General features: G+C 46.2%; 3 protein-coding genes across 4 annotated transcripts; 2 read left to right on the top strand and 1 right to left on the bottom strand.

Annotated features, from left to right (window-relative positions):
• The first annotated feature begins 496 nt into the window (after positions 1 to 496).
• zgc:86609 (ER membrane protein complex subunit 3-like) lies at positions 497 to 4,258 on the top strand. Its single transcript, XM_068332853.1, has 9 exons — positions 497 to 581; positions 1,396 to 1,586; positions 1,748 to 1,805; positions 2,219 to 2,312; positions 2,811 to 2,915; positions 3,058 to 3,139; positions 3,414 to 3,493; positions 3,566 to 3,648; positions 3,771 to 4,258. The coding sequence occupies exons 2-9, from the start codon at positions 1,432 to 1,434 to the stop codon at positions 3,870 to 3,872; spliced, it is 759 nt and encodes a 252-aa protein (XP_068188954.1). The 5' UTR covers positions 497 to 581; positions 1,396 to 1,431; the 3' UTR covers positions 3,873 to 4,258.
• A 145-nt stretch (positions 4,259 to 4,403) lies between these two features.
• usp11 (ubiquitin specific peptidase 11) lies at positions 4,404 to 12,836 on the bottom strand. Of its 2 annotated transcripts, none has more exons than XM_068332830.1 (21): positions 12,577 to 12,836; positions 11,750 to 11,859; positions 11,359 to 11,489; positions 11,096 to 11,213; positions 10,804 to 10,949; positions 10,652 to 10,713; positions 9,992 to 10,088; positions 9,445 to 9,618; positions 9,093 to 9,251; positions 8,778 to 9,002; positions 8,608 to 8,691; positions 8,136 to 8,230; positions 7,843 to 8,061; positions 7,652 to 7,749; positions 6,985 to 7,527; positions 6,754 to 6,824; positions 6,564 to 6,676; positions 6,331 to 6,480; positions 5,955 to 6,070; positions 5,785 to 5,873; positions 4,404 to 5,630 (listed from the first exon to the last, which is right to left on the bottom strand). In XM_068332830.1, the coding sequence occupies exons 1-21, from the start codon at positions 12,684 to 12,686 to the stop codon at positions 5,463 to 5,465; spliced, it is 3,078 nt and encodes a 1,025-aa protein (XP_068188931.1). In that variant the 5' UTR covers positions 12,687 to 12,836; the 3' UTR covers positions 4,404 to 5,462. The 2 variants fall into 2 exon arrangements, with proteins under 2 accessions (XP_068188931.1, XP_068188940.1); XM_068332839.1 differs by having other exon boundaries at positions 9,992 to 10,085.
• A 437-nt stretch (positions 12,837 to 13,273) lies between these two features.
• On the top strand, positions 13,274 to 15,130 carry rfc2 (replication factor C (activator 1) 2). The gene is made up of 6 exons (XM_068339177.1): positions 13,274 to 13,571; positions 13,664 to 13,769; positions 13,840 to 13,941; positions 14,089 to 14,347; positions 14,423 to 14,683; positions 14,931 to 15,130. Exons 1-6 carry the CDS (start codon positions 13,337 to 13,339, stop codon positions 15,039 to 15,041), a joined length of 1,074 nt encoding a protein of 357 aa, XP_068195278.1. The 5' UTR covers positions 13,274 to 13,336; the 3' UTR covers positions 15,042 to 15,130.
• The last annotated feature ends 68 nt before the right edge of the window (positions 15,131 to 15,198 follow it).

The raw sequence follows: 15,198 nt of genomic DNA, 5'->3' as shown, positions 1-15,198 counted from the left end.
TGATATACAAGTATTGTTCTCCTCTAATAGAGACAATAGTACGACGAACAACACAATTATATGACAGGCCCTCTCAGGATTCATCCTAAGATGACATAGGCACTGGAAATGGGCTTTCAGCAGGCCAATGGTCATCTCCACCCAGCCTCTGTTCCTGCAGTGAGCCCCGTCGAAGTTCTGTGGGGGGCCTGATTCTGTGCAAGGGTTCATCAGCCTTGATTGTCATGAGAAACCCCTGTCCCCCAGATAAATACCATCCAAGTTCTCCCTGAAGATTAAGTTATCCCTTCATGAAACAGGTTAGGGTTACTCCTCTGACTCTGGGTTAAAAACCCTGGATTTCCCTAATGTCAGGGTTAAAATAACCAGAATTTCCGCTAAACCTGCTTTTGTGAAACGGACTCCAGGATCAGGAAAGCAGACAGTGATTGGTGATGTCTGCTGTGACCGCACGGCTGGGCTCGATTTATCTTTTACGGTTTATCTTTCCTCACGTGTTTCCGTTTTAGCCGGAAGTGCTCCGACTCCGTTTCCTTTAAACTGAGTGTGTCAGTCGCTTATTGTCGAACTTCGTAAATGCGGTAAGTTACTTTACATAATAAAAACACACATATTTTCGGATAATATGTGTAACAAACTGTTCTTCAACTTATTTAAACGGAACCAGACGACACTGAAAGAAACTAATTAAGAGTCCACGGTTTAAATGTGGAAAAAGCTAACTAGCTCGGTTAGCCGGCTGTCGTGTTTAGTTAACTTTCTATTCAGGGAAAGGAGCTAATGCTAACGTCAGCTATGTCATATGAAGCCTGGTGCCCAGATTGGGGTTGGTGAATATAGATGTTCTCCGATAGCTGTTAGCTGCCCTTAGCTCTTCTGCTCTCTGTGGAAGGTTTAGTTATAAGCAGTTAATGTGTCACTGAGTAGACTCGGCAGTCTTATTTGTTAGTTATATCCAGAGAGAGATAACTTTCCAAGTTCATTTGAACAGTGAATTATTATCACTAAGACTTTAGACACGGTTATGTTGGTTCAGACTGGATGAAATCTACCTGGAACAGCTTTACCTGTATCATTAGCGCGTTACTATTGTGTGTGTGCAGGTAAGTGTTGCTGACCTCTGATCACTCAAGAAGGTCATTTCATAACATTTAAAGTTGATCTGTTATGAGTATAAAATCTATTTGTTGGGTTGTTCTATGGAAGGTCTGGGTCTCCGTCTTTTTCAGCTCAGGACAACACTGCAGTGCTGTTTCACCGTGATGCTCCATAAATATTTCGTGAACAATTAAACCATCAGTTTGTTTTTTGTAATTTGTATTTTTTCTTCACTTTTCCTTAACTTTAAAGCCTGAAAACATGAGGATGAGGTGATGGTTTGTGCTCCTCTTTCAGATCATCTCCCTTTGATTCAGAGCGTGAACGGGAGCAATGGCGGGTCCAGAGCTCCTGCTGGACTCCAGTATTCGGATGTGGGTGGTCCTGCCTATCGTATTCATCACATTCTTTGTTGGGATCATCCGTCACTATGTGACTCAGCTGCTCCACAGCGATAAAAAGGTGGACATGGAGCAGGTTTCTGACAGGTATGACATTTTCTCTGAGCTGCTGATGAAGCAGCAAGTCTCATTCATTTATAAAGTGTTTTGTTGTTTTGCTGCTGTTGTCTGTCTGAACGCAGCCGGTGTTTCTGGGAAACCAGACAGTGGTGTTTCTGATCTGACATCCTGCTAACGTGTGTGTTTAGCCAGGTGCTCATGCGCAGCCGCATCCTCAGAGAGAATGGAAAATACATTCCCCGACAGGTGAGTTCATACAATTCTGGATTATCTGTTCAAATCAGAAACAGACATGTTCTCTAAAACGTCCTGGGGAGATAATGACGAGAATATGTTGCTTTTATGGATGTAGGATCCAATGAGAATGGACCGACACAGTTCTTCCTTGCTGATACAGCTGAACTATTGTGGCCTTTTCCCTAAACATCTGAAGGAGTCTAGTTTCAAAAAATATTACCATACTTAAACTTTATTTACAGTCACACCGATAGCCACAAAGATTAAAGCTGTAGCATGTGAAGAATAAAATAAGGAATAAAACTAAAGTATAATATCTCAAAGGACTTCTAGTAGCAGAAATGAAACTGTTCCTTGAAGCATTTAAGAGCGGAGGAGTTTTGAATGAAGCTGTTCTGTTAAACACATTTTCACCGTTTCAGTCTTTCGCCATGAGGAAACATTACTTCAACAATGCAGAAACCGGCTTCTTCAAGAAGGTCAAGCGGAAGGTCGTTCCCAAGAATCCTATGACAGGTGTGTGTGTGTCTGCTAGATTACCATACTAACCGATGCACCTCACCTGGTGTGATCTGTAGGATGTTCGGTTTCACATTAAAAGCGCTGTCATGTCCTCATATTCCCTATGAGACGACGTAATTTTCAGTTGAGGGAGTTTTAGAAATACAAACTAAAACATGCTAATCTTTTCCTTAGAGGGTTTTCCCTCGTTATGTGCTACTACTGCCAGAAGGTGGCAGTAATATGCATAGCGAGTGTTTACAACCCATCCAAACAAAAGCAGCAGCAGCATTGACCACCAGATAGACCACAGAAACAGCCTGCAAGCAGACTGTAGGTCACGGTAAATAAAGGAAGATCAGGTCAGAAGATGGAAATGAATTTGCACAATAATTAATTAGAACCAGATGTAAATAATAAAAGAATCAGCAGAGGTTTGTCCTGATGGAGTCGTGGTCCCTCGTGTACACCAGCTGCTGATGGAGATCTTAACGGTGTGTGTGTGTTTTGCAGACACCAGCATGATGACTGACATGATGAAGGGAAACCTGACCAACGTCCTGCCGATGATTGTGATTGGCGGATGGATCAACTGGGCCTTCTCTGGATTCGTCATCAGTAAGTTCCTCGTCTGTCAATATCGTTGACACAGAATATTTAATGTTTTACAGTAGATAAACTTGTTTTCTCTTCCGATGGTGATGGCAATGATGATGCCATGTTTGATCTGTTAGTGATAACGTTTGTTGCTGTCTTCCAGCCAAGGTTCCATTCCCCCTGACTCTGAGATTCAAGCCGATGTTGCAGCGAGGGATCGATCTGTTGTCGCTAGACGCTTCCTGGTATGAAGCGCTGCCCCAAACCAGACAGTGAAGGCACCATGGACAGACTGCAGTCACTCAGCAGCAAATGTTGTTGTAGACACTTCACATAAAATGTTTCTGTGCCTTTTTTTTCCATTGTTTGCATTTTATCAGCACACAATATAAAAATTTAATTTTAGAAAGGTCTTGTTTTAATCCTGTAGTTGTGAATGGAAGGGCAGGGTATAATTCTATAATAAATGTAGAAGCGCTGGATTCAGCAGTCACGTCACTGGACTCTGTTGCTCTGCAGGGTGAGTTCGGCCTCCTGGTACTTCCTGAATGTGTTCGGACTTCGAAGCATGTACAGCCTCATACTGGGACAGGACAATGGTGAGTCTGGTGTTGGTTGGACCAGACAAGTTAGGAAGTTTGGATCCAACAATTAAAACATTTATTCGACAGCTGCTGACCAATCCAGGATCATGCAGGAGCAGATGACGGGTGCTGCAATGGCGATGCCACCTGACCCTAACAAGGCTTTCAAGGTGAGAATCGGATTTTCCGAAATACTGTAGTACACAAACTGGGCCACAGGGGGCAGTATCACACAGAGTTGTAAAGGTAGAACTCCCAGTTAAAGCATAACAGAATTATTTATTTATTCTAGACTGAGTGGGAGGCGCTGGAGATTGTGGAACACAAGTGGGCATTGGAGAACGTGGAGGAGGAGCTGATGTCCAAAGACCTCAACTTCGGAACCTTCAACTAGGACCTCTGAGTTCAAATTGTTCAACAACGAGAACTACTGAATGAAGGAGAACAGGGGATGTGTTTGGAACTCTTAAGTCCCTCGGGAACTTCAGTCTTTCTGTGGGGCCGAGAAATGTAACGGCTGTCATTCCCTTAATGCATCACTGAACAACAATCAGATTAAAACAAAACACTCCCGACCCGAGTGGTCAGTGTTCCTCAGATGAATTCTGGAAATGTTCAGGAACAGAAACAAGACTGGGGAAGCTCAGTCCAGTTCGAGGGGCGACCAGTTTACTGGTCAGTTTTAAACCACAGATCATATTTTTATCCTACAGGATGGATGGTTTGATCTGCGGTCGTCCAGCCGAGTCAGCCGTTAATAAATGTGCATCACAACAAATAGACTGTCTGGATGTGTTCCTTCACTCCAGTAAAAGCGATTCTTGCATGCGTTTGTCAGGGTTAGGCATGTGGCTTTTTTTTCCATGTTTTTCTTGTATGTTAATTGAAACTTGTAAGATGGTAAACTGACCCGTTGTAGCAACATCCCAGATCTCCAAACACACCTTTCCAGATAAAAATTCATTTGTGTTTCATCTTCATAACAATCATCCTTTTATTCATATCAAAAGATTAAAATACAATAAAATATTTCCATCTGATAGAAGACAACAAGAAATCAGTCCAATCTTCCCTCCAGGAATAATAATACATTTGGTACATTACAAAAATACTGTACAGGCGCCGCTGTAGAGGAAACTCCGCCTCCACCTCAACTGGACAAACATTTAATCTATAAATATGAAAAATAAGCGTCTCAATGTCCCGCACCAGTCGATCAGTAGAATCCCTCTAGGGAAAGAAAATCTGTAATCATGAACATTTCAAAAATAAATACAACACAAATATAACCCAAAATTTAATTCATCCTGGCAGGTTAGCACCAGAATCTAACGATTTATTACCCAGAGTCCCCGGCAACACTTCCCCCTGCAGAAATTTAAGTTTAAAATTACATATCCATTTTAAAAACTGGATTTATATTTGTAAATTTAATGATGGTTTATTCAATATTAATTACCATTTAGTTTATTAGAATATTAATGTCATTAAAATCTGTTACTTAATGCATACTTTACAATCATTCACCTAATTTCAAAAAGGCTTTAACAAAACAACAATTGATATCCAACTTTAGAAGTGCTTCTATGCTCCGATTGGATGACACAACAGGTGGGTTGGGCCTAAAGTTGAGAATATAGTGAATAGAAACAAAATGTTAACCACAAATTTTTAAGAGCGATTTTTTTGTTTTAATTCCATATGGAAACTAATCAGACATTATTTTAATTCAGAAAATAAAGAATCAGAAAGAATTAAGAAAACACACATGTTTCCTCCCTGCAGAGAACTGTTTCTCCATGTTCATGTCTAGCGCATCACACTACCTGAGTATCACGTGTCCACTTCATCTGAGCAGCAGACCGCGACAGTTAAAAGGACAGAAGAAGACAAGTTCAAGTGTTGCTGGGAAACTGAGTGAGGAGGAGAGGCCCGTTGTTCTGATGTTGAAAACAAAACTACCATACCAGTGGATGGGATTTGTTTAGTCCGTTTCCGCGGGGACGGCCTCCAACTCTGAGGTGTTACATTTGCTGGAAGTGGCATCACCAGTGGGCTGAGTAGCGAGGGCGGGGCTGGCGTTGGGGGCAGGTAGAGTGGGTTTTCTGATCTTGTCTTGTCGTTGGTAGAACAGGACGTAGGCGGCATTGGTCTGCAGACAGAGGAGCAAAAAAGAGCTTCAGTCCTGTGTGTGAGCAGGATTCATCGCCACGCCAAGGACAACAAGGTGTTCAAACTGTTGCTCAAGTCTATTTGAATTTAGATGGTCACATGATGCAGCTCAAACACGTGTGAGTCATACTGACCACGATCTTGTCCTCTCTGGCGTAGGTCACCTTGCTGTCGTCAAAGTCGTACCACTGGCCGTTGTCCTTGTTGCGAGCGTAGCTGGTGTCTGCAGGTACACAACTGTCACATGACCTCTTACCCCTAAACACATCTATGATTCAGTCACATCACCTGACCAACAACTCACAGTGTCCGTCTCTGAGTCCTCCGTAGTGATTGGACACAGCGATGAGGTCGTAACGGCTCGGAGGCTCCCCATTGGACAGATTTTTCCTCAGGAGGCAGCCAGAGAAATCCAGGTCCCTGCGAGACCACATGACGGTTTTAATCTGAGCCCAGCTTGAGTGGTGTCAACGTCACGTGTCAGTTGCATCATATTTAGTCACATGATCCCGTTTTAAAAGGCCGGACATTTTTCAGCTAGTCTTCAACTTACGAACATCCGACTTATGAACAAACTGCGTTTATCTTGTGCATTATCTATTTTAGTGACTTTTTTTCACCAACGATATTTCAGTTTGGCGAGGTCTGGTTCTGGTTGGTGTAACGGACTCGGGTGTCACCTGAGGGGGAAGTCCACGATGCTCTCCAGTTTCTCTCTGGTGAACTTGGTATAGGAGAACCTCTTGAGGTGGATGATGAGAACCTCCGGCAGAGACCAGAGGTCCAGCTTCTTCGTGGCCAGCTGGTGCTTCTTACACACCGGACAGTACCTAAAACACACACCAGTCTGAATGTCTGACGACCAGAAGGAGCCGTGTGAGTGTGTGTGTGTGTGTGTGTGTGTGTGCGTTACCATGGGTTCTCCTCTTCCAGGGTCTCCACAGTGGTGAACAGCTCGATACACTCCTGCAGCTGAACCGTGTTCTGCTGCTGGGGAACCTCCATGCTGGAATGTTTCACATATTTCTACAGAACACAGAGCAGGAAGTTGTCACGCGTCCCGACAGTGTGTGTTTGTTCTGTTTACATGTAAACAGCCTCACCTCAGCCTCATTCTCATTGTAGAACCTCTTCTTCATATCAGGATCCCAGTCGATGGCAACGTAGGGCTGAGCTGTAGAGAGACAAGGGCGGAGTCAGAACAATCACATGATTAATAATTCACTGGGATTCTGACCGGCCTGAACAACATCAAAACCTGTTCTGAACCTGGTCTGAAGCTGATCTAAGCCTGATCTGAACCACCAGCTGCACTTCAAACTGTTCACTCTTACAGCTGAAGGACACGGCGCTCCCTCCTTCTCCCATCTTCCTCTCCGTCGTCCCGTTGGAGTTGACCGCCTGAATGGTGAACAAAGTCTTCCTCCTCCTGCGACGCGTGTTCCTCTTATCTGGCTGCTTGTTGGCTGGTAATCCGGGAAAACACGCCTCCTGCCCGTCTTCTTTCTCTTCTTCTGTGGCGTCAGACAGCTGCTGCGGTTGCTCCGCTGGTGGTTCTGAGCTGGCATTCGAGTTTCTGCTGGTATTCATGTCATCGGTGCAGCTGCTCGTGTCAGTGATGCTAACGTTGGTGCTGCTGCTCGTGTCAGTGACGCTAACGCTGGTGCTGCTGCTCGTGTCAGTGATGCTAGCGTTGGCGCTGCTGCTAGCGAGGGGCTCAGTCTGGTCCTGGGATCCATTTTTGGTTACATCAGGGTCAAGCAGGGGTTCTGTGCGATTGGCATCCACATGGGACTCAGCGCTGTTGGTGCTCTCTGATAGGCTGTTAGCGTCAGCACAACAGGGGTGAGGGAGTTCCACCTCCTCCTGCTCCTCACCTGAGAAAACAAAGGACCAATCAGAGCACAGAACAGCTGCACAGATGGGGGGGGGGGGTCTGTATGAGTCAGCAGTAAAACAAAGTGACATGACATAGGGTTGGGGTCACATGGAGAGGAATACCATCACTGATGCCGTTGGTCTGACTCTTCTGCTGCTCCTCATCATCTTCCTCCCCTTCCTCTAACTCCTCAGAGGGGTCAGGACATCGCACATATCGCCTACACACACACACACACACACAGAAGTCTCATCCACAAAAACTCAACGGAAGTAGGGAAGCTGTTATTACTCATTGTGTGTGTGTTGCTTACGCTAGTCTCTGCAGGAACAGGTTGTAGAGCGCCTCCTGGCTGCAGCAGCCGATTGGTACGCTGAGCAGCAGCGGGTGTCCAAACAGCGTCGTTCCGTAGGAGGAGCCCCCAGAGCCCAAGTCCTTGTAGTAGGAGCGCTCCCTCAGGTAGAGCGCCAGTAGCACACGCTCCTCCCGCTGGAGCGATTCCTCCCGCTGCTTCGGCGTGTTCAGCTCGTACCTGAAGGCATTTGAACTGATGAGTCGTGGGGAAGAGAGGGCAGACGTATGGAGGTGGTGTGGTGGTCGTCTTACACAAAGATGTCGTCCCGATCCAGGATGCAACTCAGGGATTCATCGATGTTGTAGATCTTATAAAAATGATGGTTGAACACGTCGGCGACGACCATCTAAAGCAGACGTGGGGAACATGAGGCTCGAGTACAGCTCAGAAGTAACTAACGTCACCGTCTGACGTTCACAGGCCCGTTGTGTTCAGGTTTAACTATGACATCATCACTGGATCACGATTAACAGCAGTCTGGTATCGTACTGGTCAAACCCTGATGTGGCATTTCATCGGCATTTCTATTGGCTGATGTCGGTCGCTCATTAATGACATCATCAGGCTCTGATTCCACTAATTATATTACTAAAGGTGGAGCCAGATAAAAAAAGGGGAGGATCCCCTGACTTGCTGGATGAATGCGATGGCGCCATCAGACTTGTCTGTGCTGCCCCCTGCTGGCCAACAGACTCAACAGGTTGAACTGACGTACACACCTACCTTTGATGGAGGTACACCGGTCATCTCTGACAGGGCAGCGCAGAGGTCAGACACTTTTCCTGCTTTAGGAACCACAACGCGATGCTGCGGATGCAAACGCCACGTTCAGATTAAACGTTTCTCCAGAGCAGCTGATAAAATAGTCACGTCTGCAGGTACGGGCGGTTTACCTGTGCAGGTTTGGCATATGGGTCGAGAGAGACAAAGAAGATTTCCATAACTCGCTCCTTGCTGGCAGGAAGTGGAACACTCAGGTAGCAGAAGGGGTCAAAGGTCACAGAGACCTTGCGGCATTCTGGACATACGAGTGTGGACTTGAAGAGTCCATGAAACGTGTCAACTATCACAGAGTCGTTCCGCCGGAGGTGATTGCGCCACGCCTCCTCAGCCACTTGCTGTGGGACGAGAGAAAGGAGAGGATGTACGACTTAGTACGACCACATCACAGACAAACCAACGTCCCAGCAGCCTCTGGGGTGTCTCACCTGATCTGGACGACCGTTGGCGTCACACAGCTCGATGTACTCTTTGTTTTTGACTCTGTTCAGGTCTTCGTGAAGTCCATCCAGCAAGAAGGAGAGCAGCTCTTGGCTGTCGTGCTGCTGGTAACCCAGAAACTGAGATGCAAAGTGACCCACCTTCGTCTGCAAACACAGAAATCAGGAGTGGGATGATCGCATGAACTCAGTCTGCAGATTCAAAAACATCGGATCAGACAACAGTCATCAAGCTGGAGAATGTTTTATGTATTTAGCATTTACATCTGCCCAATTAAACAAACTGCATTTTGGCTGTCGTTCTGGAACGACAGACAGCGGTGATTCGTCGGTTTGGTACCTTGAAGACACGCGGCACCACAGAATGATGTCTGCCAGACCACATCTGTTTGATGACGTCGGCGTAGGCCTCGGCGATCTCGCCCTTCATCCCCAGGGGATTGGTGAAGTTCAGCTCCTCCAGGTACGAGCTCTGCAGGAAGTACTCGGTCAGGGGTGGAGTGTTACTCAGACACTGCAACGAGATGGGAGGAGACCGAGTCAAAGCCAGTGTCGGAGAAATAGAGTCACCGCACCTACAGTTGAATTGCGGAAAATTTTTGACGTGTTTCGTGGTTTGGGCGCGGGGTTTGAGAAGAACACACCTAGTTGGTTGATTAGTCGAGTTGTTACGGTGGAAAACTTACAAATCATCAAATCAGCAGGAAATATTTTTATTTTCAAGCTTAACTCATCTGCAAGCTAGCCCTGACCCGCTGTGATTCTCACTACAGACAAAGAAGCTGACAAGCATGACTCAAGTGTTTGACTGCAGGAAGTTTGACCGAAGAACCAAATATTTACAAAAACAAATCAGAAACATCTTTCATTCAGGATTCCTCTCAGACCTGCAGAGCAGAGTTCATAAAGCAGGTGTTTCCAAGGTTGGCGAGGCCACAGACTCCCGGCTGGCCTTGGTAGTCCTGCTCCTCCACCGAGTTCCTGCTGACAAACCAGAACATAGAGCAGCAGATCGGGATTAGACTGATGTGGCAACTCAGGGTTAGAAGTCTGTTCACACTGAAAACAAGAGGAAGAGGAGGAGAAAATACTGACAGGAAACATTCATGAAGGACTCAACATGACGGCAAACTGCATCAAACATGTGATATGTTTCTCAGCTGTAGGTAGCGTCTGCTAGCTAGCTTAGCTAGCCAAGGTTCACCATGAGGCAAGACCGTGCTCCCTTCACTACTTATCTACTGTAGGATGTATTATGGGATGTTACAGTCTTGAAGACACTAGTGGTTAGCTTTCCTGGTGGAGCATCTTGCGGTCATTAATATTATTCAGATCGACTTCATTGGGCGCTTCCTCCATCTGAACCGGTTCAACCTTCAGGATCCCATCTTCACTCGTCAGCTGTTTCATCATCAGATGAAAACAAACGCAAGGTAAGGACGGCAAAGGACAATGAGACAGAAGAGGACGGCGATGATGAGAGGAGAGGATGGAGGATAAACAGGAGGAGAGGAACAAAGGAGAGCAAGATGGAGGTGTGTTCTTACATGATCTGAGGTCTGGAGCTCGGCCAGGTACCGTCAGCATTCCTGGTCTCCATTATCACCGTCTGAGAGACACATACACACAGACACTTACTCCATGCTGCTTTTGAAATGAAGGCAGCTATAGGTAGGTGGCATCAGGGGCGTGGTCTCACCATCCCAGAACTCAGACAGGCGTCCAACACGCTAACGTGGACGTTCCTGAGACGCTCGCAGCTGCCGTCAGAACTCTTCATCCACAGACGACACTCCGAGGCCTGAGGAACTGAGAAGGTCTCACATATAGTCCTCTGGATGGACTCTGGAGGGTAAACCACAACATAAACAACACAAATCGCATCATTTTCTGATGATTGCTAGCCACACTTTTCAAACGTTTGACCATTTGAACTAATATCAAGATTATCCTGCGCATTCCCAGACGCGCACACAGAAACGCCAACTCACGTATGTCGTCAGCACGGCTGAACTGAGAGGAGACGACGTTCTCCATGTTGCTATGGAGACAGAGGAAGATCTCAACAGGGTAAACCTCCACCTTCAGTGTGCTGGGCAGGTCCACCACCTAACAGGTGACAACAACTTCAGTAGACGACCAACATCATTACCCCCTCCCCCACTCAGAGTGGACTCCAAACATTAAATGATTTTCAGCACTTGATCAGCTGTCTAACATGTATGTACATGTATCTGACATGTGGTTATGATACCTTGCGTTCTAGTGGTGGCTGACCGTCCACCATGCCGTACCAGCCCAGCAGCTTGTGCCAGGCGTCAGCCGGCACCAACATGAAGTCCTCATTCTCAACCAAACGCTCTTTCAGGTGGTACGACTCCAGATCTATAAGCAGGAAACATTTAAAAACGTCATAAAGGTGTATACAAAGCTCCAGTCAAAATCTGAGTTTATGGGAAATTTTCAGTCTTGAAAACTGTAGAAAAAAGAAAAATCATTGACAGGTTCTTGATTTGAGTTAGAAGAAGAAAATTATCAGAGCAGAACACAGAAACCTTTAAAATCATGACAGCGGTGGAAAAGAGCAGAGGAATCAGACATGAATAAGTTTGTTCAGCGGCTCATGAGAGGAGGAATGAACTGACCCTCAAACAGCTCGGCGTTGTTAATCTGACCGGGGAAGGACGACGAGCTCTGGTCCCCATTCTCCACAAACTCCTTCCACTGTTCATACCAGCGCCGCTCCACCACGTACCTGCAACGCATCAGACTGATTACTCTGGTGGAATCCACACCCACTGATTAAACGCTCATGATCCTCCAGCCAGAAAACATTTAGTTAAAAAAAAACAATATTCACATGGTTTGAAACAAAATTGTCAAACTTTATATTATAGTCTCAGATTGATTCATGAAGTGCGTGTGTGTGTGTGTGTGTGTGTACATGTATATACACACATATGCATATACTGTATTTCAGTGTTTTTTTTTAAATTCAAAACATAACTTTGCCTTTAATCTATTTAGCTCTTACCTGCCAGTACTGATTTTTACCGTGGCTTTATTTAGCAGTGTTTTCTGAAACATTTCATGTGTCGTCTTCAGATTTATTTTTACACGTTGTCACAATTCCTTTCACGTTTAATTTTTGTTGGAGCGTTTTTGTTGTACAAATGTGCTTCACGTACAAATCCGCACTGCACGAATCAAACATTGAAGTTACCGAGCCGACCCTGAACGCATCCTTCCAGCTTGGTTGCCAAGCTAGCTTCACATTAACAACGTCAACGGCCACAGAGTACGCGCTCCACAAAATCATTCATCAGCTAACATCAAGCATCGAAACGTGAAGGTGACAAGACGTGACTCCTCCGTCAAACACGTTCGTAGCCGTTATGTTGCGTGTTAGCTGTGTGATGCTAACGGCTAAACCTGTCACGGTGTTTGTGCTGCGGGGCGGGCGGATTCTCACCAACTGTCGCCAGCACGGAGCTCACACTGCCGCAGCAGAGACTCGATCTCCCTCAGCTGTGTCTCCAGGCCCGGCGGCTCCGCGGAGGAACAGCGGCTGTTTGCCGTCATGATGCCTACCAATCACTCATAAATGTCGGAAGTGTTGATAATCGTTAACAGAACCAGGAAACGAAAGACAAGAGTCAAGCGTTGCATTGATCAACCGATAAACGGGAAGCTATATACAGAATTGTTTGCGGAAGCAGGAAGTGACTCAATCATGACGACTTCCTGTTTGAGGCCGTGTTTCTACATTCCGTTAATAAACAAGGATTTGTTAAAATTTAATGTTACACAAAACCCAACGCTCCTACTGTTTTTTTTTTCATGAATGGATGTATTTGTACGTGTTGATTTTTTTTGTTTATCAATCTATTTTGCTTTAAATTATAAAACAAAATTCACTTTAGGGGTTGATCTGTACAGCATGGGGCGACGTGGAAAAACCAAAACATGGAACCATTGATTTTTTTGGATGGATTCTGATGAAAAGGTAGAATCTTTATGGCTCTTTTTAAATTATATCATAACCAATTTAATCCTTGGACTCAAATTTGTTTAGTTTCCTCCCTGCCGAAATATCGCGAGATTTCAATGGTTACAATCTAGCCAATCGGAGCCTTCGTTCGTTAACACGTGGCCAATGAGCGGCGAGTTTACTGTCGCGTCGTGAAAGAGGGAAACATCATGACGCTATTCGCGGGCTGAAAACAGAAATCATGGATGTGGAGATGGGGGAACCTGAATGTGAGGCGACAGCGGCAGGTAGCGCGCATCAGGTGGACGCCGAGGCAGCGGAGTCCTCGTCTAAAAGCTCCGGTGTAACATACGAGCTTCCATGGGTGGAGAAATACCGTCCGCTGAAACTGAACGAGATAGTGGGGAACGAGGACACCGTGAGCCGGCTGGAGGTGTTCGCCAGAGAGGGAAACGTCCCCAACATCATTATAGCAGGTCTGTGGGAGGCAGCAGCGGATTTAATTAGAGCTGGAGTTAGCATCCTGTAAAACGCATCACAATAATGTTCTGACGTCTGTGTGATCCAGGTCCTCCCGGCACAGGAAAGACCACCAGCATCCTGTGTTTGGCCCGGGCTCTTCTTGGAGCCTCCATGAAAGATGCCGTGCTGGAGCTTAACGCATCAAATGACAGGTGAATAATAACAACTGTCATAATAAGAGCAGGGTGAGACCGGGCCGAGGTGACCGCTGTCTGTCTGCAGGGGGATTGATGTGGTGAGGAATAAGATCAAGATGTTTGCCCAGCAGAAAGTCACACTGCCCAAAGGAAGACACAAGATCATCATCCTGGACGAAGCTGACAGGTGAGACGGAGGCTCTGTCATGAGATCACGTTGTCCTGGTAACGTGATGGAGCCCAGGCCGCCTGTCTCATGATCACGAGTCACACTGCTTCTCCCATGAATTCAAAGCAGGAATTTAAAACCAGTGATTATCCTTTCTCCCTCCAGCATGACGGATGGAGCGCAGCAGGCCTTGAGGAGGATCATGGAGATCTATTCCAAGACGACGCGTTTCGCCCTCGCCTGTAACGCATCCGATAAGATCATCGAGCCGATCCAGTCTCGCTGCGCAATGTTGCGTTACTCTAAACTGACAGACGGACAGATCTTAGCTCGGCTGCAGGAGGTGGTGGAGCAGGAGCGTTTGTCCGTGTCTGACGACGGACTGGAGGCGGTCATCTTCACCGCCCAGGGAGACATGAGACAGGTTAGGAGTCAGGAGGCCGGGGCCCCGGGTCCAGGTCAGGGTCACTCAGCTGACCTTTTTCATTTGTATCTGCAGGCGCTGAACAACCTGCAGTCCACCAACTCAGGCTTCGGCTACATCAACAGCGAGAATGTGTTCAAAGTATGTGATGAGCCACACCCTATGCTGGTGAAAAGCATGTTGGGACACTGTGTGGATGGGAATATCGACGAGGCGTATAAGGTGGTGGAGCACCTGTGGGCTCTGGGATACTCTCCGGAGGACATCATTGGAAACATCTTCAGGGTGTGTAAGACGTACCAGATGGCCGAGTACCTCAAGCTGGAGTTCATCAAGGTGAGGCAGAGCTCCGCCCCCCGACTCGCCCCTCGCAGTGATATACGAAATGAACAAAACTAAAAACAAAAGTACTTTAGAAAAACATTTTGTCTTATGTCTAGAAATAAAATGAGACAAATGGAATCTATACTGCATTGTGTATAATATTCATTTAATACTTTTATACCTTTAAAAAAGATTTTTAAAAAACATATCTGATAAAGGTAGATATCCAGGTCCTCACCTTCTGCTGTTTGTCCTCCAGGAGATTGGCTACACCCACCTGAGGGTGGCCGAGGGCGTGAACTCCCTGCTGCAGATGGCTGGACTGCTGGGTCGACTCTGCAGCAAGACGATCCCCCCCGCTGCCAGCTGAACCCCACGTGCAACCTTCCATCTCTAAACCAGCCTGCTTCCCCTCACTTTCTCTGATCGACTCGCTTTGTAAAAAAATAAATGTCTGTTCACCAATTGTTGACAACTTGTTTTTTGTATTTAAATAACACCTGAACCACGATAAGCTCTGATATGAG

Source organism: Antennarius striatus, chromosome 2, assembly GCF_040054535.1.
Source record: "Antennarius striatus isolate MH-2024 chromosome 2, ASM4005453v1, whole genome shotgun sequence".
In the NCBI taxonomy this organism is placed as follows: Eukaryota; Metazoa; Chordata; class Actinopteri; order Lophiiformes; family Antennariidae; genus Antennarius; species Antennarius striatus.
This window is presented reverse-complemented; position numbering and strand designations above follow the sequence as displayed.